We start from the raw sequence: 24,445 nt of genomic DNA on the forward strand, positions 1-24,445 counted from the left end.
TAAAGATAACTGCATACATAAGGCAAGTATAGTTGAAGGTTACAACTTTTCTCGAAGGGCAGAAGGAGTATGTAAGCTCCTCTCTAATAGTTAATAGCAGTTGTGCACTGATATTAATAAGTTAACAAGACAAGGACACACGTTTGATATGTCTGTTAATAAACTTTTCATTACAATACAATACACACCACTGTATACAAAAAACTGTCTGCGCTTCTTACCCTAATAAAGTTGGCAACAAATATATAAACATAATATAAATGAGAGGTTTTGGTTATATGAATTGGCCAAAGCATAATTAAGCTCCCCCGTGCAAGAAACAGTGTACTGGCTGTACAATGTATACAAAAAAACAAAAACTGTCTGCGCTTCTTACCCTAATAAAGTTGGCAACAAATATATAAACATAATATAAACGAGAGGTTTTGGTTATATGAATTGGCCAAAGCATATAACCAAAACCTCTCATTTATATTATGTTTATGTATTTGTTGCCAACTTTATTAGGGTAAGAAGCGCAGACAGTTTTTGTTTTTTGTATACATTGTACAGCCAATACACTGTTTCTTGCAGCATGCTTACAAGGCCTCGTATTATACATTTGTATTTGAGCCTGTGACTAGCTTAGCGCACCGACATTTTTTCTTTTCTCTGAATACACACCACTGGTTTGGAAAATATCGAACTCAGTGATCCTATATGATTTCTATATAAAACTAACAATCAGTATTGGACTGAGGAAACAGAATATAAAATGTTTTCAGGATTGCATGCAGTTCGGTTACTTTACCTTGCCTCTTGCACGGCAATGTATTCGGTTGTAGGAGGGGCAGAGATTTCCGTGTTACTTAGTAATCTTTGCAACTAAACAAGCTTTCGCAATTACGCAAGTCATTTAACTATTTGTTACCATGGGCGTGTGGATGTTGAAATGGTGTCAATGAAAACAATGTTTAATTCTTATGACTTTAAAAAAATGGTAACTTTGTGTAACATCGGTAATAGCTCTAATTGACCTTTGTGTTACAATTCCTTTCTTTATCTGGCCGTATCCAATGATAAGACATGGAGAGGATATGTAATGACCAGAACAAGGTATGACAACCTTTGACATTTGGATTTTATAACAATTTGAAAAAGATACACTACTGCTACTTCACACCTATTTACACTACAATACACTATCCTCTGTGTTTAGAATTTACCAAACAACTGGGATTGGAAGCGCTAGATGTAAGCCATTATTCACTGAGCAACATTAACCCTTTGTGAGGTGATTCCAGCAGAGTTCCCAATGATCCCAGAACTTCCATGTCAAGCCATCTGCCATAGGAATGTGTTGGGGCCATTGTGCATTCATATGAACTCCCCTTTCCCACTCCCGATTGACTGGATTACTTTACTAAACCCATAACATCATTAGCTGAATAGCAGTTAAATATAGTTGATAAAAATCCTCATTTCGGCAGTAAAGGAAATTATGATTTGCTTCAAAGGGCCATACTTTCTACACCTTCATTGGCATGACATGTAATAATAAAACAAAGAAGGTAATATCTATTCTAAATGAATTAACATAAAATATAATTTGATTTGAGAACCCAAAAAATAATAGTGCAGTACTCATATTATACCACATGAGGTCCCCATTATACAGTACAACTGTTGCATGCAACTACAATGCACACAAAGATGCAAGACTGGCATCTGTCTTATTTTGAGGATAGCCCGTGATTAAACAACAGCATTTGAATGTTAGTAAGTCTTGTTTTTTCTCATAAATAGGGGTTAGTCTGGGAAACTGTTAGGAATCTATGCCAAAAAGTGACAAGTGTGAAAAGCAGCGGCAGATGTATGCATAATTTCTCAGATCAACACAGAACTAAATTAAAGTATTAATACATCTGAAAAATTAGTTTTACAGTAATGTTTAACTTGACGGATACTTTGATTTATAGAGGTAATGTGGTTTTACTCAAAAAAAGACCCACAACCCCCCATCAGTTCTGTTTTCCAGAGACAGTACCAATTTTCAGCCCAGAGAGCTTTAAAATAAAAGTCTGGAAAGCCCAGACTCTATTTAGCAGTCTGGGCGGCATGTGGTTGTGGGGATAGTGGGGTCAAGTTAAGGTCAGGCTAGTTTCCAGCTTAGGTAGGGCTAGAAAGTTCTGGATGCGCTCGAGCCGCTTAGTTGGCCACGCCCCTTTGTGTTCAAGGGTGTCGCGTGCCACTTAGTTTAACCGCGCTTTTGCGTTTCTGAGGAGAAAGTGGGTCTCGCGCTGCGCTCGCGCTGCGCTAAGGGCGGGAATTTGCCCTATAAATAGGGCGTCTGAGGTGAGGTGTTCAGACCTGCGGCGAACCGCTAAGCTGACTGCACTGACCTCTTGGAGCGTCTGGTGAGCGGCGGCATAGCGGGAGAGCCAAGGGTTGAAGAATGGAAGAACTTCTGCTGAGGCGCCCGCCCTCCCACCCTATGTTTATAAGAAAAAAAAATTATAATAATATAATAATCTATGTCGTGGCTTTTATTGGGGTTAAGGTTGCCCCCCCTTTTTGTGGGCGAACCAGTGGTATTTTGTGACTGTCCTGGCTTTAGGGCGGATGGTCTTTAATTATTTGTTATGGTGGCACTCTGGGGCTTGGGCCAAGAGTGTATCATGGTTATAAGGTTTATGTTATTAAGTATTTGGTTTATGTTACAATGTAAGCTAAATAAAAGACCACGGCCTGTTTTCTCCAGTTCTTGTTGTCAGTGTCTTTATTTATTTACGGAGTGTTTGAGTAACGTATTTGTTTTACACATATCCCTTACAATCACATGTGCGGTTGCAACACAAACCTCCCTTGCAGCTCCCACGTGACCACCTTGCAACGTTCTGCACCTAGGTGCCACTAGGTGGCTCTTTTGGTAAGTCAGACAAGTGACGATCCCGCTCCACATACTTTTATCTTCCTGGTGTGGTAAGAGGTGTTGCTAGGGGCAGAACTTTATCAACACTTTTTATGTGACTTTGTCACTTATTGAACGCTATTTAAGGGATTATGAAATGCATTCAAAATAAAAAGAATGCATTTTAATTACATAGTTTAACATTTTTTCTACTATTAATTTACACAAAGAAATGGCTAAGGTTCTATTGCATTTGATACAAAATAAGAACCATTTCCCCCATCAAGACTGTCCATTTGTCCTGCGTTAAATACTGAAACCTTAATTAGTCATATATGCCCATTCCATATATGTTTAACCCTTTAATGACAATTGACGGTCCAGGCACGTCACCTAAAAACAAAGGGTTAACGTGCCAGGACCATCATGACTTCAAACGGGTGCTGAAAGCAATCTACGTTCGCTTTCTGCATCCAAACGGTGTTGCTGTAATGCTTCGACATGGAGGCATTCAACAATACCGTAATTGGCATCAGGGGCCATGTCTGCCCCTCCAGGGCGTCAACATACACCGTTTTAAAAGAGTTGAGTGGCCATTGAAGCAGAGATTTTAATTCCATTTCAAAATAGTAGGCTTGAGAAGCTCAGTATGCTGAGAGTTGAATTAAAATTGACCATCTACTTTTCCTGCATTTTAGAGCTCAGTATACTTAACAAGTCAATCCAATGTTGTGTAGTTTATAATAGACAATCTTTATTTGTAAGAAATTCACTTTATGTGTACGCAATGTGATCTCACAGTGATCTGTAAGTATTGGGAGGTCAGTCATCAACACATGAAATCAATTTGTGTCCTGGATAGGAAAAGGGCTGTTGTGGTCACGACAGTGCGCCCTTTTCTTGGTGCTCTTACAGTTACATCACCTCTTGAAAGTTCCACTCTAACCAAAGTAGGGCAGTTTATAGTTACTTCATTTACTTTCTTCAGCAGTGGTTTGTCTTAAAAAATATCCTGGTGGATATTTAATGGCGTCATTGCATTTCCTTGAAATTCTCTCTTTTAATCTTTCTGTTTCTACAAACATGCTTGTTATCTTAATTGGCTTGGATTGGTTTTTGTGTTTATAACAAGACTGAATCTTGGATGTTAAGTGACATAATGCTTTTACGCTTTTCAATTTGTCCTACTTTAAGTCTGTATTATTTTAACACTTGATCTACCAAGGTAATTATACTGCAAATATTTTATTGCAAATAAATTGTTTAGAAGTAAATTTATTTAAATTAAACTGACAGACAAAAGATCCCAATTAAAGTTACCATCTACCTGGCGGGGTGTCCAAACCTAATTCATAACCCCAGTGGAGGAATGCCATGGATGTGTTGATTGATTTAGATACTGGTCTGTTATCTGCCATGCGTTATCCTCCCACCAGACTTGCAAGAATACAGAGTGAGACAAGTACACTGGCTTGATTTAACTCAGCTGAAGAAGAAGCTCACCTTTCAGCACGACAATGACCCAAAGCACAAATCCACAAAAGCATGGCTTCACCAGAAGAAGATTAACGTTTTGGAATGGCCCATCCAGAGCCCAGACCTGAAACCAATTGAACGTCTGTGGGGTGATCTGAAGAGGGCTGTGCACAGGAGATGTCCTCGCAATCTGACAGATTTGGAGCACTTTTGCTAAGAAGAGTGGGCAAATATTGCCACGGCAAGATGTGCCATGCTAATAGACTCCTACCCAAAATGACTGACCTGGCATTTTAACAGGGGTGAGTAGACTTTTTACATCCACTGTAGGAGGCGGCTGCCTAATTGTCGCTACAGACCTTTACCCATTTGCTTTCCAAGAGATCCTTGAAATGGATCAAGGCATTGTACACCATCTGCCATTATAGGATGTTTTTTTGTGTAAAAATTATTGGCTCACCTACACCTAGATTGAGATCTTTGAGAATAATGAGAACTGTCCATAGTGCAGTTGGGGGAAAGGGGAAAAATTAACTGCAACCGTTAAATCACTGCCGTGATATAAATAAAACTGTCAAAAAAGATAAATATAGTTAGAAGTGCACTTACTCTTCCCCGGAGAGTAAAAAATGGAGAGCCAGGGGCATCAAGTGTGGTGCAGAGACAGGCAGGCTTACCTGGTAACTGTTTGGGCTTTAAGGGCTGGCATGTGATTTTGTACGCGAAGTAAATTGCAAGTAAACAAAGGAACGAGGACCTCTGGCGTATGGCGCTAGAAAACCAATTCTGACAGCTCCAAAACATGTAGTAGTGCTTCTAATGTTCTAATGAAGTTAGGGGAGGAGCTAACCCATATTTAATGCTGCCATGGTTAGCCAGGAAATAGGAATGTTACCATCCACAGATGTTTCCAAGACTTGTTATTCTTAATTGTAGACATGATTCTGGGTAATGTGGTTTTGCTAAATCTGGATATAAAATCTTTATTAAAGACAATACATGGTCTGATGGTAATATGGTGAATATGGAAATGAAAGAAAAAAATAAACAATCTAACCAGGACTTTATGGTGATTAACCCCTTAGTGACAAGACTCGTAGTACATTTTGGGACAAAGGCTCTGTTAATATTTTTCAGTGTTGCTGTTTAGCTGTAATATTCTTCTTTCTCATTTTGTGCACCCACACACATTATATATTGGGGTTTTTTTCAGGACAAGTAGGGCGTTCTTTAGATACCATTATTTTTATTATTTATTCCGCCCACTTACACATCCATGCTATTACACACATATTCATTCCCTCATTCACAGATACTTATTCATTCCCTCACTCACAAATATTCATTCCCTCAATCACACGCATTCTTCCACCCTCCTGCGTGAATTGTTGATCTCTCTGTGTAGCTCCCAGACTTCTGCAGGGGCTGCGACTTATGTCTGGGTTGCTTGCACTCTCAGGGCCAGTCTTAGGTGTTCAGGCACCCGCCCTGTCCCACAAAAAAGAAAGGAACATTTTTTTTGTAACAAACAACTAGTTTTAATTTGAAATTATTTCATATTTGTAACAAAAATATTTTTTTAATTGGACCCTAGGAAATGATTTCCTTGGGCCCTCCTTCACACACCGTAGCACGCAATCACTTTATCCACTCCCATACCCAAAAAAATATTTGCCATACTGACTGCAGAGTAAGGGAAGACAGTGAAAGTCAGAGCGGTCTTCCCTCCTTCTGACTCTACCATGACTTTAAGAGGTCCTCTCCCCGTAATCATCCTGTTTCCCTTCCTTCCTGTAATTCAAATATAAATCAAATAAACAACACATGTAAACAGTACTTTGATGTATAGATCAACTGAATAAGACATACAAACCCTACACTTGCAAGTACAAATAATGTATGGAACATAGCATAGCAGACACAGATAAACGGCACATCACAAAAGCCAACCCTGACATCCACATAGAACATGACTAGCACCCAGATGACACACATAGTAATTGCCATCTTTGTCACCCAAACAGCCCAGCCTGAGCAAACTTTGTCCCCAAACAGCCCAGCATGTGCCATCTTTGTCCCAAAAACACTCTCCCTGTTCCATCTTGGTCCCCAAGGCTAAAACACCCTGCTTGTGCCATCTTTGCCTTTCCTGAAATCACTTATACATCTATGATACACACACTTATACAGTCACTTACTTATCCACTGTTTCATTCACACAATCACTCATCACTCATCCACTGACACAATTAATTCACAGATTACCGTATGTGCTCGATTATAAGACGACCCCCCAAAATCTGAATATTAATTTAGGAAAAAAAGTAAAAAAACTGAATTTAAGACGGACCTATAGGAAAAAAGTTTTACCAGTAATTGTTAACTCATGTAAACTATGTAAACTATTTTTTTTTAAAATAAAAGCTATGATTGAGAAAAATATTTTGTTTTTATTTCCTTTTATTTTCTAACCTGCCCCCCCAGTTATGCACATCTGCCCCAGAAATGCTGTATACCCCTTAACCCTCTAAATGCCACTGTGCCCCATGATAGGCCTTTTAACCCCCTATGTGCCACTCTGCCTCCAGAAATGCCTTATACCCATATATGCCACCCTGGCATTTAGGGGGTTAAAAGGCATATTATGGGGGCAGAGTGGCATAAATGGAGAGTATAAGGCATTTCAGGAGGCAGAGTGGCGTATAGAGGGTTAAAAGGCATTTCTGGAGGCAGAGTGGCATTAAGGTGATTAAAAGGCATTTCATAGAGCACTCTCCCTACAGAAATGCCTTATGACCCCCATTTAACATCCCCCCCCCCAATTTACCGGTGCTTCTGACTCCCGGTGTGTTGTCCGGCCATCATGTAGACGTCTACGTGATTCGCGTAGGCAACTTCCACTGCAGCCGAAACGAGGTGCAGTTAGCAGCGGTTGTTCTCTTCGTCCATCGTGCGGGGAACTCTGATCTCTGACAGCCGGGGAAGTCTGTTAGTAGGGAGTTGTAATAATCCAGATGGGATATCACAAGGGATGGATTAATATTTTGGTTGTTTCCTGTGTGAGAAATGGGTAAATTCAGGAGAAGTGAAGGCGCCAGGATTTGGGGAGGGACTGGATGTGATGTAAGAGAGGATGAATGCAGCTAGTTTATTATAAGTGATCTGTTGGTTGGATGGTTGAGTTGTCATCGGTAAAATAGATGTCTGGAATTGTGGACAGAGGGGATGGCAGGATAACCGTAAACTCCGTATTTGAGATGTTAAGCTTATGGTAGTGAGATATGTTGCAATTCCAGACGGACAGTTGATGAGGCGAGTTAGAGGGTGAAAGGTCTGGAGAGGAAATGTAGATTAGGGTGTTGTCCTTCTGTTGATGGTATTGGAAGCAAAAGGAAGATATAAATGGAGGTATGAATGGAAAAAAAGTAGAGGCCCAAGAACTGAGCCCTGGGGGAACACCAACAGTAGGGGAGAGGAACAAGTTCCAGTGAATGGGACACTAAATGTATGGTCAGAGAAGTAGGATTTCAACTAGGAAAGAGCTGTGTCACAGATGCCATGCATGTCAAGGATTTGTAGGAGGGGGTGGTCAACTGTGTCAAAGGCTGCAGAGATGTCCAAGTATATAAGAAGTGAGTAGTGGCCTTTTGTTTTACAGGTGATGTGGTCATTGGTAATTTTAGTGAGTGCAGTCAATCCATGACTGAGGCTAGTGTATGGTTCTACTAAACTGTTGCAACATCTTGACAGGAAGAGATAGAGGTGCTTGAAGAAGTGGTCAGTAGCGTGTTTGTAATCTGTAGAGTGTAATGTTTGTAATCTGTTAAAATCATAGGGTTTTCCATAGGTCTGTGGTGTTTTTTTTTATGTAGAGGATGTGAGGGAGGTATGGTAAGGTTAAAAGTTAACAGGTTGTGGTCTGAGCCTTGTCCAAGGCTAAGACAAAAGCATGCCCTTTTGTAGTATAAACTAGATATGTCATTTTTATGAAACCCTACACATTTCGGGACACTAAAACTAGTTTTCGGATAAAAATAAGCAACACGTACAAAAATACTGCTTTATGCTTATTTAATAGGACCAACTATCATAACTTCCTAATGTTTGATCTGGTTAGATTGCTGATTGTTGTTAAACAGTCCACATATCTCAAAGAATTATATTGAGGAAGCAGGCGTGCCTGCCTATTACACCACCTCTTGATATCACCACCGTGACCACGGTAGGGCACTTCAGGATTATATCATAGTTCTCTGACAATGGTTCATTACAGCTGTGAAATAGCAGGTACCCTGAATCAAAAGGCATGACATCGAAATAATAACATATAGAAATATCCGAAATTATCTCTGCATAGACTACCCAGGCCATCCACCCATTCATGATGTTTATTTAATACTTTTGTTACCGCTCACTGAAATAGTGCCTTTTTTTTCTATTTAAGAACCATGCTTGTTACCGTATATTGGGCCAATAAATATCAACCTTAACCCGACTCCATTTTCTCATACATAAACCGATATCGTTTCAACAGGCTTGATGGGTTTTTATTATTATTAATTAACCTGCTGATTTATAGCATCTCAGGTATATTAGTTACTCCATGGTAACTATTTGCATTCCTGCTACATAACAGCCTCTCCAGACTGATACGCCTCGGATAATTTGTTTACACATAAATTCTAACAAAATATTTGTTTCTATCGAATTACATTTTGTGGAAAATTTAAAAAACAAAAAAACCTTAAAATGTACGTTATTAACGTGTGGTAAACCTAAACTTATTTACATGACGATATAGCAGGCCACCGATTAAACCAGACTACGGTGTTTTATATTGTCTATTGTATGCTACTGCCCAAACTAACAATGGCCGACAGACATTAGCGCGACATTTCCTATGGCTAGGAGGAGTAGTAGGATGTAAGATACTAAAGAGTCGCCGTTTTGATTACTGGCAATAACGTCTTAACGTAAAAAGGCCACGCTAACATGTTTGCGTGTTGACGTAAGTCGTTGGCGGTCGGCCATCTTTTCTAGCGCCCCAGGTTTCTCTCTGTGGTGTGTGTGAAGGGGAGGATAGCGGGAGTGCTGGCGGCGGGTGGATAATTGCGGCCCGTTTCGCTTCTAGAGGCACCCGAAAAGACACAAAAAAAGGGGGGGGAAATAACGTCCCGCCTAGTAACCAGTAGTAACTAAGCAAAGACAGGATACGCGCCGACCCCCTTTCAAGAAGCGTCATAACTACGCGCCGGTTTCACCGCCATTCACTCCGTTGCCGGAAAGCGACTCATTACTCTCATTCTCCGTGTTGTAGGCGCTGCCTCCCCAGGTGAGAAATGGCTTAGAGAAACGGTTCAGGCCTGTTTTTTTTTATCCGGTTTATTGGGCTCTAGCTTTCGTGCTGTGTATTTTCACATCGCTAACTGATATTCCAATGGACGAGGCAAAGGCCTCAATGCCCACGAGATAGAGACAGGTTATAATGTGATGAGGGACCGTGATTTCTTTTATTTGTAGATGGGTTCGGATATGTGTTTTGGTGATGATGCTCCATCTTCTGCGTTGCGATCAGGCTATTATGAATGGGAGATGGAGTATGTGTACCAGTATGCCTAGCGAGCGGCTGTGTGTGTTCAGTTTGCTGATCGGAAGTCTGATATGATTGATTATAATAGTAATTTGCGATAATTATTTGATTGGATTTGTGTATTTAAAGGGAGCTTGTAGCGCTATCTCTGTGGGAACAGCAGCAGCCATTGATCCCACAATAAATCAGTGCTGCTGGGTGTGTAGGAAGTACAGGCCCCTATGTGCCTAGCTACATTTCTTATATGGATTACAGCTAATGAAGTGTATTGTGCAAGCTGTTACCATGAAAATATCAAGTACAATACACCTGCATAAGCATGCTTGCTTTTTAATTGTTTGGAAAAGGGGAACTTAAATATTAACGCTAACATATACTGACTTAACCCACCTTTTGTTTACAGCATGAGCTCTGTAGGTTATCTGAAAAATACATTTAAAGGATCCCTAAATGTACAAGATAATGTTCACAGTGGGCCTTTAGGCTTAAGTAATGATGATATGTCTTTCTGTATATCAAAAACTGTACACTTATTGGAGTCTTTACCCCATATTTATAAATCACATTCGACTTTTAACTAAATCTTCTCCCTTAGCGGATAGTGGATACATTAAGATATCTGCCAACAGTGTGTCAATTAGCCTGCCCTACGGTTACATGAACATACCTTGTTCCTCTTTAACATATGATGTTTGATGGGAATTATCGTTATTTAAATCAAACGAGCCGGTTAAATGTATCTGCTCAGACCTATGCACCGTGCTTTGTAAATGTAGAGAATGGTGGGGGATCAACTCCCTATCTATAACTGATGGAAACCAGTAGATCAGCTACGTTTTATATCCTACAATGTAACTAAACCTGTGGATGGTCTGTAGTGCCTATTAACCCTTTGCCCAGTAAGATAACTTTTGGGGCCCTGTTGAAATGTAAAAATGCTTGAAGATATAATGCACATTACACTTGAGATGGAACAGAAGCCACACAGTCGGCCTGTATTTCCGTTTGACCCATTCTACGGCGCTGCGGAATACGATAGCACTGTATAAAACGATAAATGATATAATCTGGAAAATACTTTTTCAGCAACTCGCTCCAAAAGTGCTGCTCCTTTTGTCTGTATGAAGCGAGATGTTGCTGTTTATGTGAGTAGCCATGTTTGAGGTCCCAGAGAGGGCTTGATGCACTGCAGTAACTGGAGCGATTAGGAGGCCTGGGAACAATGTGATGTGCTCATGAAACCGACCGGGGAGGGGGAGGGGAGTGGAAAGAATGGGTATATACATATACATACACATACGTACATTGGCTGTCCTGAAATTCCCTTTCCTTTTCTGTGCTATTTTTTTCCCATTATTCTTTCCACAACCCCTGCATGGTTTCTTAACAAGCTCAGAATTATCTGGCGGTTTTTAATTTCGTGATAGTCCTGGGTTTTTTCTTTTTGTCTAGCTGCAGGGGGGTTATTTGGTATACTACTATCTTGGAAGGTATTGGAAACATAGTAAATCAAGTGAACACTTCCTTATTTTCTTATAGTATATATGTTTTTCTTCTGATGTTAAAACCTCTCCCTTGGCTTTTTATTTCCTTTTAACATATGGTGTATGATGAGTTTTGGACGCCCAAGGCTTTGAATGCTTGAAGGACTGGAACAAATAAAATGTTATCCTTTTGTCTTAAGTCCTTCCCAGTCCTCAAGGCACAACAGCAGTCTGGATTTTAGGAATCCCCCCCCCTTGAATAGAATGTAGTGATTACTAAATCCTGCAATGTGTCTACTTAGGAACCACTGATCTAAACAGTTTGTAGTGGGATTGTCCATCGTAATAATTGTACTAGGAATTGCCTTATTAAGTAGACATGTCTTCCCCTTATTCCTTGATATGTCTTCCAATTTACAATTAAGAAACCAAAGGCATTAACACAATGGCTTTTGAGAATAATCCCACAAAGTGAAGCAAAGCATTAATTTGCTTCCAAATTACCCAAGTGTACCAATGCAAGAGCCTGACGGTTTGCATATTCCGTGTCTCTTTGTAATGCCAGATATGTTTCTGTCTCACACTAGATCCTTATTTTTAACACTTCGTGACATATTGCTGGTTTACAAGCTGCAAACGTGTAAGGGGTCATTTACGAGCAATGTGTCCTCAGAATAAATCCTCAGAAGATGCACCCAAAACAATCTGGCATCCTATACTATAGAAACATTTCTGCTCTTAAGATTTTTCTATAAAGGTTGCAGGTTTTGCTTTGTATTGCACAACTTCACACAAATCCATAAAAGAAGCCTGATTTCTTAGGAGGAATTCAGCCTGACCCAGTATCTTAGCTAAACTTTGCACACAGCATCTTTTCCAGGTATGGTCCCCTTTAACTGCAAGTTAAGAGCAACAAATCTTCTGCACCTGCTCCATTTAGCTGTCGCTTCAATGAATCTTATCCTGGTCCTGATCAGTGGAGCCTTTGTCCACAAGCATGACCATCGTTCCCTAGAAGAACTGCAGCTCTGCTAGTACCAAATATCTGCTTATTTTTCCTATTAAATAAAAGCCCACCAGTTTCTTTAAACAGTGCTATTTTGTATACTTTTTGTTTAATACAGTTTAATAAATCATTGGGGTAAGAGTATATGCAGGGAATGGTAGTGAATGGGTAATGTTGACTGTATGGCACACGGTTGGCATACACATTAGCTTGGTTTTATGTATAATCTTCACATGCTGTTGAAGCTGGCATCTGTCTCTCTATTAGGGGATACGCAGAAGATGTGGTTGCTAAGGCAGAAATGTCCTCTGTGTCTTTAGACCAGGTAAACATTGGTGCCGTGTGGTACGCATCAGGTGCTGTGGGCTTCATGGTTTTCTCCTGGGCAGCCCTTTGCTGAATGCTATATTAGCTTATAACAAATGTGCAAAGTATTCCATTATCGGCTTTCATAGTGCACGATGAGCCCAGATGCACTAAGATATTCTACAATAGTGCTTTGAAACCTATGTCTTGGTGATTTAAATTTATATCAATCCCAATCAATTCCCCCTTTCCATCAATGATTCTTGGCAACTGGTGTAATTTTCTTTGATTATGCTCATTCGTTTCTTGTGATAGTTTACAGATTTGCACTTGAATTGCTCTCTTATATTCTATGGATAGTGTGCCACCTGCTTTAGTGTTAAACCTAATTTCTGTGCTGGATGCCCAGAGAGCGTGTGTGAGTGTCATATTCTCACTGAAACATTCCTTCAACCTCAATATTGTGAATGAATTATAGTTGAGTCACAAATTGTCTGCATGGTTTCCTGTTTTAGGGCCTGTCTTTTAATTCAAGTATTATGCCATTGCACCTCAAGAACAGCCTGTGATACCCCAGCAGTTTCCATTATAATAGGTTAAAAACAACTGCTAGGGGGTAAAGAAAATTCTAAATTAGGTTTGTTCACTTTACAGTAGCTAACCTCATTCATTGGCTTTGTCTTTAAGCCAGGAGTTAATGCACATCAAACTTCCTGTGGTTTTTCAGGTAATTATAAGACTTTACATGGTCTGCTGATCTACAGTTGCATTATATACATTATATTCTTGAGCTAATGCTGTGGCTTGAAGGTTACTTTAATGACAGAACCTCAGCCATCTGTACGTCCTGTCATCTGCTTAATGGATTGGCTAGGATTTATATGTTCACGTGAATGTGGTACGTTTCAGCTTTATCTAAATTTTGATAAGCCAGACAATTGCTACTTTTACCTGGTAAGTATTGATTCTCAACTGTTTTTAAAGGTTTGTTTTTTGGTGTGCTTGTCGCCTTCATGGACAACTTGGTTTCCAAGTCACATCTCCCAACGACTATATCGCAAACTTTGAAAAGGACAATCACAACCCCTCTTCCACACCATGGCTTCCGTTACCTTAATATATAACACAAACCTCTTCTATAATAGATTACCTTTTGGCCATCAAATGTACATGGACTTCATGCGTACTATACTTAGGCTTTGAGTCTAACCCACAGTGACCTGCCGTTAATGTGTCTAGACAAGACACTTATGGTCTTAACTCAAGTAATATGTTCTTGGATAATTGGGAAAATGTTTTTTGTATCCAGAGCAATCAGTACTAGTGTTAACAGATATACAAATCAACACAATATATTAACTCTTTATGTATTTGTTGGGAACAGCACTGTACTGGGCCTAAGAAGTGAGGCAAAGGCTGTATCAGACTCGATGAATTTCCTTCGACATGTCGGAGAAGTCAGGCCAGAGCACAAAAGCAAAGGATGGGAAAAAGTATGCCACCCTCAGCCTCTTTAACACGTACAAGGGAAAGTCACTAGAAACACAAAAGACTACAGGTAAGTGGCTACACTTCTGAAGCAGCCTTTAGATATTTCACCTTCTTAGAGCATTTCTTTTTAGGCTGAATAGGTCCCTAGAAAGATGGTTTGATACGTAGACTAATCTGTTGTCGGGAATGAAGGCAAACAAGTCGGTGGTATTGTTATAAATATTTTTGAGGTATTTCTAAATTTAAATACACTTCCTTGATCTTCTTTGAAGCCTGCCCTGATTCCCACTCGTGACTTTTGTTACCTGCTTTATTGTTACTAATGGGTTCATTTCGTATCCCTGCAACTTCTGGCCTGCATGCCTAGATTTAGCCAAACAAACCCATTCCTCTATGGTGTATTACCTTCGTGTTTGAGTAGTAGATTCTAATAGGCAGCTGGAGCAAGTTTTATCCATCTCCAGGTGTCTGTCTCGGACAGAAAACACCTGTGTACACAAGACAAACTATTCTGTGCAATGAATTGCATTTAGTAACTTGTGTTTAGCGCTTTATTACACGCTGGGCTAATATTCTGCAAGCTTCTGATGGGCTAGTTCTCTAACCATAGGCAAAGCTTACCTTCTCTGCAATGGCAATGTCTTTCATGTTACCCACTGAACAGTTTATATTATAATAGATGCATGATAATATGCTCTTAAATTATTACTAAATTTCCCCTCTATTACCTTTTTAGCTAGGGTGCGTTTATACAAAAATCTCTGCGTTAAAAGGGGACGGTCTAATGTCCGATACAGCCCTGCAAACCCCAAATGCACGATAAAGTACTTTTTTAAATGCTTCTAACGTGCCCCCCCCATTTTTACATCTCCTGCAATGTAAATTAGTGCAGTGGGAACAAAGGAACAAATTAAAAGATTTGCATGAATCCCTATTAGTATGCAGAAAAAAACATTAAAGGTTGCTTGGGTATCATGCATTGAAATGCACATGATAGCTGGAGGATCCCTTTAATATAACATGTCGGCATTGATCGGTCAATCAGTGTGTTCTAAAGCACTATTTTTACTTTGCATGCAGTATATAAACGTGGAATTTGATGGAGATAAACCTCAAACCTTATTCATTCCTTGGTCTCGTCTTAGCATCAGGGTATCCGTACGCAAATCCCATGCATGTTTCTTTTTCCCCATTTTATTTACCTCTACCATGTCTACTGGGAAGCTGTTCCAGCTTAATGTGAACTGTTTCGTTGGAAACAGCAGATTCATTTTATCTATGCAATGTGGTAACTAGATCAACTTATACATTTTTCTTGTTTTTCTCTACAAACTTCCAACTTCTTGGTTACATTATTAGGTGAATGCAATTGTAACTCACCATTTGTATAGGTCTTTCTAAACTATAAATATGGCCAAGATTTGGCCACATTCCAAGATTTACATTTTACTAAATAGGTCTAGTCTCGTTTTCACCAAAGCTTTGCTATATGACCCCTTTAATTTTTTCCCCTCCTATTTTCAGTTGCTGCACGCCATGGACTTCAGAGCCTTGGGAAAGTCGCTGTTTCCCGGCGCATGCCACCACCGGCGAATCTGCCTAGTCTAAAAGCTGAAAATAAAGGCAATGATCCTAATGTGAATATTGTGCCCAAGGATGGCACAGGCTGGGCATCAAAGCAAGACCAGTGTGAAGAAGAAAAGTATGTTGGCATAAACTTCAGATTTGCAATGTGTTGGTAGTGCAGAAATGTTTTTTGTTGTTGTGAATACATTGTACAGGGGCAAGACTTGTGGATTTTTTAGCATCAGTAAATGGTGCTCTATAGTAATGTAGGTAAGCATTTTTTTTAGTAAACATCCTTTTTATATGTGGACATGGAGGTTGCCTTGTCAGTCATGTAATATTTTAGGTGACTTTTTCCTCTCCACAATTGGCACACTGAGCTGATTCTTTATGGCAATACTATAGACACCCTCCATAGTGTCTTTCTAGATGTCGGGAGCTGTTGTAGCAGAACTAGAATATATACACATGACCCATCAGCTCCCAGAAAATGACGACAAAACTAGATCTGTTCTAAAAAGTACATGGTACATAGAAGCCAGACAGGCCTTCTGCGTAAAGAAAATGATGCCAAATTCTTTAATTCCAATCCATGCCAAATTCTTTAACGTTCTGTATCAGTTAGCATCTGTATTTTTCTTTCTATAGAACACCAGAAGTGCCGCCCCCACCGCCAAAACCAGTTGTTCCTCCACAGCCAGAAGCTCCTGCTGTTGCCAAATCATGGGCCAGTACCAAGCCAGGTGGGCAGGGAGATGGTAAGAATGAGGTTTAATTTGTTTTTGTAACCGGGCCAAACTTAAATTGGTTTCTTTTTACCAGTGTCCATCAGCTATCCACAACAAAGTAGATGTGCTAGAAAATAAAGTGAACTCTGTGTAGATTTTCTGCCTTGGCAATTGTGTGGTGTACACTGGCATTCTAACTATGAACAATAAATACCTTGATTAAATGTCCATGTTATGGACTTAGTCGGATAGACCTGAATAAAGCATCTTGAATTTAGTGGGTCACTGGAGATAAAATTGCAAGCAGCTTTTGCTCATATTGGGCTTCATTAACTAGTGAGCAGATATGACACCCTTCTCGTTATCCTTAGTCTTTCTCATTCTTTGGAGATGTGTAACATGAATTAATTACAAGTAATATGACACATGCTTGTGCAGGTCAGCTGTTACTGGGCTACAATGTGTTCATTGAATGATCCTTTCCTTTTTCTTGTTTAGGTGTCCAGGTGAACCGTTATTTCCAGCAAGAATTCCCTAGTCTGCAGGCAGCTGGGGACCAGGACAAGACAAAAGAGAAGGATGCGACGGATGACAATTACGGACCTGGACCCAGTTTACGTCCGCAAAGTGAGTGTAAATTTTATATATCGTACCTGCCCTTTGTCTGGGATAAAATGAGCTTTAAACATATTATGTAACCTCATACACTAGTGTACTACTTAAAAAATAAAATAAAAAAATAATGTATGTATGTGTGTTTCTTTTGGTTTTGGATCTTATTCTGCTATGCACGTTTGCAATAATTGTGGGATACTTCATGCTTGCTTAATACCCTGTTTTCACATGTGTGTGGTGTTCTCCTTATAGCTGATGTGGCCAGCTGGCGCGAAGGTGGGGGAAGGAACCTTGGTGTTCCGCTGTCTGCCTCTGAACAAGAGAATGCCCCTTCAGCTACAGAGGACGGAAATCTTGGTGACCAAGGAAAAGCTGACGATAAACGAGAAAGCAGGCTTCAACATGGAGCTACACCTCCGGTTACACTAAATGGGCAGCAGCCCAGTCTACCACCTCAGTACAGGGGCATGATGCCGAATTTTGCCGGAAATGTATGTTTCATGAAGCTTGTGTTTTGGGACATTATTATGGGCATCTCCAAAACGCCGCCCCCCCCCCCCCCGGTTCTGATGGTGTCATCTCATTTTGAAATGAATGGCTTGCACTCTTATGCCATTATATAGATCTATAGATATAATCTGTAGAATGTTATCTTTAGTAAATTATATTTCAAATACAGCACAACCAAGGCTAGGAATGCATGTTAAAGTAAAATACTTATGTTCCTAAGATCTCTTGGGTTTTACTGGCATGGATAGGTTTTTGTGAAAGGGAAAGGGCTTTCTACTTTATTCAACCCAGCTGGTATCCATGTGAGGTGGCGTTTAAAGCAACCAATTACGGTTGAAAACAGAGCTAGCATGGAAGTTCTTACTGGTTTAATGTCTTTCCTCAGATGTTCCCTTCATATCCAAGGCTGCCATTCCCACAAATGCAACAACCAACGCGATATCCATCTACAGCAGAGTCCAGCCGGTAAGAATAATGCTTAAATCAAAGTATCCCAAGTAACCTCGCAGGGCCATGTATTCCTTTTTATAGTCAGTGTAAGGGGCTTCTGTTAGTCACCAGAACAGGTAATTGGAGCCAGCCCAAACACAAAAATAAACTGACTGCTTCAAGTAAAAAACTGTTTTGCAGAATTAATGCAGACAGCCTGATAAGCAAAACATGATGGGCAGACTTTTTGTTCTTTCACAACAGTCTAATTGGCACACTGAAGTAGAACAAATTGTGCCTCTTTGACCATAAAGGCAACCAGAGACTCTCTAAAAGAGGATGGGGCAGTTTTTAATTTGCAGAGTGCCGTACAACAGTGTACCATCGTTATGCTTTGTTTAGAAACCTAGAAGATGATTTTGCATCTCGGGTGGCAGCCAAGCCTTTTCAGTACCCTCTCATTTTTTTCTGATGCTAGCAGGCTAGACTTTATGGATATCAGGATTGGACATAGTATAGCATGATTGAAACATTACTGTGGAGGTTTTGCACGATAAAACATAAGGAAGATCTTAATATTGTGTACTTCTCTGCAGTGTGTGGACCAGCATCTAGTAATTGTTTTGTTCTTTCTCAGGGCTTCAAGCAGAAGACCACAAACATGGGCTGCTGAGGGTGTGCAGCGTCCTTCTATCATTAGTGCGAATGAGTTGAAAGAATTGGATAATCTGGACACGGATGCAGATGAAGGCTGGGCAGGTAACAGTTTACTGAATGACATACTGACAAATTTCAAGTTTTCCTTTTGTCCCAAAGGATATACGGTGTTGTAAAAAGTATTTGCCCCTTCCTCACTTTCTTTATTTTTGCGTATTTGTCATGCTTAAATGTTTCAGATCAAACTAATTTTTATCTCAGACAAAGACCAGGGTAGACACAAAATGCAGTTTTTAAATAGGTTCATTTAAAGAAGGAAAAAAGCTATCCCTTCTATACAGTTAACCAAATGTAATTGATAAAAGATCTCAAAAAGCAGCAGAGATGAGAAAAAAACCTAGACTATGATGTAAAGATCTGCAGATCCAACTTGCTTATGTTAAGGCTAGTGTTCATGATTACACAATAAGAGGGACACTGTAAAATTGACCAAACAATGCCCCTAAAGACTTCTGGGATTATGTTCTGTAGAACTTTTTGGGAGACATGGATCCCGTTTCATCTGGTCTAACGCGAACACTGCATTCCACAATAAGATCATCATAACCGTCAAACACGGGTGGTGGTAGTGTGGTGGTCTGGACTGCTTTAAGACATGCAACTTGCCGTAATCAATGGAACCATGAATTCTGCTCTCCGCCATTAAAATCCTGAGGTAGAATGTCCAGCCATTGGTTCATAATCTAAAGCTCAAGTGCAATTGGGTTATGCACCGGGTCAATGATCCGAAGCTCACAAGCCAGTACATCTCTGAATAGCTCAAAAGAAACCAGATTTTGGGGTGGCCTAGTCAAAGGCCTGACTTGAATCCGATTGAGATACTTTGGCATGACCTTTAAAAAGGCAGTTAGTTTGAACGTTCTACAGCCACGTTAAACACTCGCTGCTGGTTATTGCAGAAGATTGATTGCAGCAGTTATTACGTATAGGGGGCAATGTTTCGCATGGGTGATACAGGTTTTGATTTAACGCTTTACCTTCAATAAATGAAATTATATATTTGTATAAAAAAAACTACACCGTTGGATAACTTCCTATATCAATTGGCTATTGAAAATATATAGATGAAATGTCTCGTTATACAAAGTTTTGCCATGCCATTTTTATCGCATGCTTTACACATAAGGCTGAATGTGTGAATACTTGAAACTGACCATACAGATACATGAAACTACTGTAATTCTCTTTCTAAAAAAAAAAAAATTCCTCAATTTCATAGGGGCTCAAAGTGAAGTGGATTACACTGAGCAGCTTAATTTCAGCGATGACGACGAGTCTTCCAGTCACAAAGAAAAATCAGAGAGCTGGTAATCTACCTTGCACCCTTATTATTACTTGGCAGTCTTTAAGATCAGTAGTTGAAAGCGGCGCATACCTTGTGCGGCTTCTAGATATGTGTACCGTTTGTGACTCTGATGTTAAGTTAACGTTTGTATCAATTTATGCTGTGTATTACTGTATTCATTTTTGTACTTTTCATTAAACAACTGTTTTTTACTCTTCAACAAGGTGTTCCTCCATGTATTGTTTTTTTCTTGGCTAAACTACATCCATCTCTCTTGTACCGCCGTAGTTAAAAGGGAAGTCCCGTGGAAAGAACAAATCTTTGACCATTAACTACATTGCTGTATATAGATTAGCACAGAAGAAAACTTTACTTTTTTGGTCGTGTCTATGTAAAAACCTGGGGGCTGCCATTGTAGGCAGTTGTCATATTTGGTTTCTTCCCTAATCAAACCTGACATTAAGGTGACTTTTCATAACATTGGTAAAAAGGCCACTTGCAATGCTGCCTCTGACTCTGCCCACCCGCCCATCGTGCTATTTTGCTGGTTGTAAAGATTAGTTTGCTCTCTTTAAATTGGCCCATCAAGTAGTGGTGTTACAAGGCGCCTAAGGCTCCCTGTTATGCACAGAGGGTCTACCGCCCAATGCTCACTCGAGCCGGACCAGAATACATTACTGCTCACAATAAAATCACTTTCTCCATGAACCTTCCTTAGAGTCTGCATGGTTAAGACAGCTATTCTGTTTTCCACTAGCAGCATAAAGAGTCGCGGTGTTTGGGCTAAGTCATCTCTGCTGGAACACAAATGAACAATATGCAGCTGTCTTGAAAGCAAAAATTTTTGTTCTTATTTATTTAAATCTATTAGTAACAAAAAGGAAATTGCCCTTAAGTTGCAAAAAAGACTTTATTTTTTGCTACATGATAGTTTTGAATGATAGGGCCGTATAAAAGAGTTGTCAGCCACTACTGAAAAACAACCTTTTGCTTTACTTGTATTTTTCTGACCCCTAATCCTTCCAGTTTGTTTTACTGGTAGTTGCAGCTGACCTCCCAATGGGCTACACTGCCAGATTGAATGCATTCTCCACTAACATGCAGACCAAAGGAACTGGGCTTCGGCTTCATATTGAAACACTGCAGAGAATAAGGAGGCTGGGGCGTTTTTTATCTCTTAAAACTGAGTGTTTGTCAAAAAGGTGTTCCTTTTTAACAGCTTATAAACCATGTATTAGACACCAGGCAGAGAGAAAACATTGCTGCAAGAAGGCGGTATTTAAATGTTCAGACACCCAAAATCATCTTCTTCTACCCTTGGGTCATTTGAGTGCAAACTCGAGTGAAGCAGTACCTTCCACTGAATCATTATAGAATTCTTTTCAGAGTGATATGGATATTGAGATATAGTTAGGAATGGCTTCTAATGTAATGAATAGTTACACAAAGCAGCTTTAACATTAAATAGAATAACTGGTTTGGACTATAGGATACCTCAAATATACTGTTCAATTCACTAGACTGAGTAGAAAATCTGCTGAACAGCTTAAACATACTATGTGTGAATTGTAACATGGATTTTTAGATTCAAGACCATTCCACATTTTCCAATGCAAATGAGAGGCTATAATATGTAAAGCAATAGGAATTTATTGAGTATGTAACGTTTACTTTTCAGTTGTGCTTTTCATGTCTTGTTGGAGTTCAAGCAGACTTTGTGAGCTTGGTAGACCCCTGCAACATGGTTCTTGAAAGACTACCAGCCATTTTTCTAATGATTTATAGTCCACTTTTGTTCTGGTTGAAGCTTGTGGTGGTGTAGTTTCATTATTTGAGATGACTGCTTTTTCCTGTCGTGTGCAGACTCTACATAAAAGGTTTGGGTCCTAAAAAGAAAAAAAATAGCCTTGGGTGTAACAATGAACTGTAGACCAGTTTGTGGTCTCCTTTTAGTGTCCCAGGACAAGCATGCCAGAACATCTCCTTACTCTATTCCTCTCTTCAGGGCTTTCAGGTCAGCAGTGCCACAATAGATATAGCTATATAAGTTTCATGTGTGTATATGTATATTAATATATATTTTTCGCTTAAGAAGACTTTTTACTAGAGAACCAGGCTTTAGCATTATGTCGGGTTACAACAAAGTATGATAAGGTTATTAGTGAAAGATCTGCTTTTGCTATGTGGCCTATTTGTATGTCACATTTAAACAAGTGCTTATCTAACTTTGTAAATTGCAAACTGGTCCAGTTTCTCTATCCACTAAATGTTAACCTCGACTTCTCAAATCAGGCTCCTGAGGTGTCTGTCCTTCTTCAACAAGTGTTACAGTTACCTCTTTTTGTACAGGGATGACCGGATATCCAAATCGGAGCAACATGAAGAAAAATCAAATGAAGATTTGGAAGCTCACAAAGAAACTGAGGAGAGACCGATCACTGCAGCATCTCAAGCACCTCCATCTTCTGGGCTGAAAGGACTACTTAGCAAGGGTCCTCCATCTGAAAGCCAGGTTTGTTGGCTTACATGCTGGCTTTGAATGTGGGATGTACTGTATATTGTACAATCTTTGAAAAGATAACCTGTGGTTTTCCAGTATTGCTTCTAACATGAATGGTGCCTTTAGGAACCACATGTGTAGATGAAAGCCTGAAGGCTTCAGAATGTTAATCAGTTTGTTTACACTGTTTTATGTTTTCCTACGCCTATAGGACAGACGCCAGATGCCACCTCCTCTCGTATCTCTTGATAAGGGTATTCCACCTCTTCTGCAACCAAAAAATGCACCCCCACAGGTATGTTTAAGAACAGTGTGTTTCTTCGCTTACATCTTGGTTGATGGTTAATAAGTATAAATAGCAATAGATATATCCTTAAAGGCTTTGCTCTACAGGTAACAAGTACAAAATAGTTATGTTAGCGTACCTCTAACTTAACCGCAGTCAGGGCCGGCCTTAGGGGTGTGCGACCTGTGCGACCGCACAGGGCGCCATGGTTGCAGGGGCGCCTGACCGGGACTTAGATTAAAGCATCGTTTTTTTTTTTTGTTTTTTTTTTAAAACTTTATTTAACATCATTGATGTTTGAAGGGGCAGAGGGGGGGGGTAGTTTGAAGGGGCAGGGGGGGGGGGTAGTTTGAAGGGGCAGAGGGGGGGGGTAGTTTGAAGGGGCAGAGGGGGGGGGGTAGTTTGAGGGGGGGTAGTTTGAAGGGGCAGAGAGGGGGGTAGTGAGGGGGGGGCGCCAGAGGAGTAGTCCGCACAGGGCGCCACAACGCCTAAGGCCGGCTCTGACCGCAGTAAAAAAAATGGCATTCTTTTTTAGCATTCTGATGTTTTCAAACTATTGCAATGGTAAATTTTATTTGCTACAAAACTTTTTATGCATAAAATATATAAACATTTTCCACTCTAGCACACTTCTCAAAGTCGTCCAGTGGCTCCAAGTAGACAGGGCGCCTTGCCTTCCCGCCCCAGCGAGGATGAGTTGTGGAAGCAAAGGAGGAGACAACAGTCTGACGTTTCAGCTGCTGTGGAGAGAGCACGCAAGAGGCGTGAAGAAGAAGAAAGGAGAATGGAAGAGCAAAGGAAAGCTGCATGCGCAGAGAAGTTAAAGCGTTTGAATGAAAAGTTTGCAGCATCTGCCCCTGCAACATCTACCACAACCGCACCCGAGAAACTTGCAGAGGATTCGGCCCCTGAGGAAAAGCCTACAGAACCTCTTCCAGCAGAAGAAGTAATCCTCAACAAGGAACCTGTAAAGGAAATAGAACCTGAGAAAGCAGAGTCACCTGTCCAGCCTGAGGTGAAGGAAGAAGAGCCCATTCAGCCTGAAGAACCGCATCCAACACAAAGTGGAGACATCAATGTGTTGGTAGAAAAGACATTGGATTTAGGTATTTGATTTTAGCATGTATTAGGGTGGCTGTAGTTGCGATGTGTGTATAGATATATATAGATATTGTAAACTAATATTTATGTGGCTTGGGGTTTTGCCCGCTTTATGCTTCTTTCAGAAGAGGAGTCGTCGTTTGCCAGGAAGGAGAGCATTTCAAGCGAGAGAGAGAGCGCTTCTCCTGCTACACCTATTCCGATCCCAACCACCATCACAGTCCTACAACCCCCTTCGGTGCAGACACCCCCCATACCTCTGCCGCATGCCCCTTCTCCGGTGCCAGTCCCTGCGTTGCCCCATGAGAGCGAGTCAGAGTCTGGTACTCAACAACGTCCCACGGTTTCCTCTGGATATTCAAAGCAGTTTCAAAAATCTCTGCCTCCAAGATTTCAGAGACAACAGGTAAAGTGTATACCTATCGTATACTTTCCATCACTTTATCCAACACTTTGACATGAACA

General features: G+C 40.3%; 1 protein-coding gene across 3 annotated transcripts in view; it reads left to right on the forward strand.

Moving 5' to 3' along the window:
* The first annotated feature begins 9,391 nt into the window (after nucleotides 1-9,391).
* PRRC2C (proline rich coiled-coil 2C) overlaps nucleotides 9,392-24,445 on the forward strand; it is a 31,724-nt gene continuing 16,670 nt past the window's right edge. For 2 of the 3 annotated variants that reach the window (XM_053468578.1, XM_053468579.1), the window contains exons 1-13: nucleotides 9,392-9,698; nucleotides 14,137-14,310; nucleotides 15,768-15,945; nucleotides 16,458-16,567; nucleotides 17,036-17,164; nucleotides 17,405-17,643; nucleotides 18,048-18,127; nucleotides 18,729-18,850; nucleotides 20,028-20,115; nucleotides 22,443-22,605; nucleotides 22,805-22,888; nucleotides 23,505-23,985; nucleotides 24,106-24,386. In XM_053468578.1, the coding sequence (XP_053324553.1) occupies nucleotides 14,199-14,310; nucleotides 15,768-15,945; nucleotides 16,458-16,567; nucleotides 17,036-17,164; nucleotides 17,405-17,643; nucleotides 18,048-18,127; nucleotides 18,729-18,850; nucleotides 20,028-20,115; nucleotides 22,443-22,605; nucleotides 22,805-22,888; nucleotides 23,505-23,985; nucleotides 24,106-24,386 (2,067 nt within the window). In that variant the 5' untranslated portion in view covers nucleotides 9,392-9,698; nucleotides 14,137-14,198. The remainder of the gene's footprint in view (nucleotides 9,699-14,136; nucleotides 14,311-15,767; nucleotides 15,946-16,457; nucleotides 16,568-17,035; nucleotides 17,165-17,404; nucleotides 17,644-18,047; nucleotides 18,128-18,728; nucleotides 18,851-20,027; nucleotides 20,116-22,442; nucleotides 22,606-22,804; nucleotides 22,889-23,504; nucleotides 23,986-24,105; nucleotides 24,387-24,445) is intronic. The other variant, XM_053468580.1, reaches the window with a different exon arrangement.

The sequence above is a fragment of the Spea bombifrons genome, chromosome 6 (genome assembly GCF_027358695.1).
Source record: "Spea bombifrons isolate aSpeBom1 chromosome 6, aSpeBom1.2.pri, whole genome shotgun sequence".
In the NCBI taxonomy this organism is placed as follows: Eukaryota; Metazoa; Chordata; class Amphibia; order Anura; family Pelobatidae; genus Spea; species Spea bombifrons.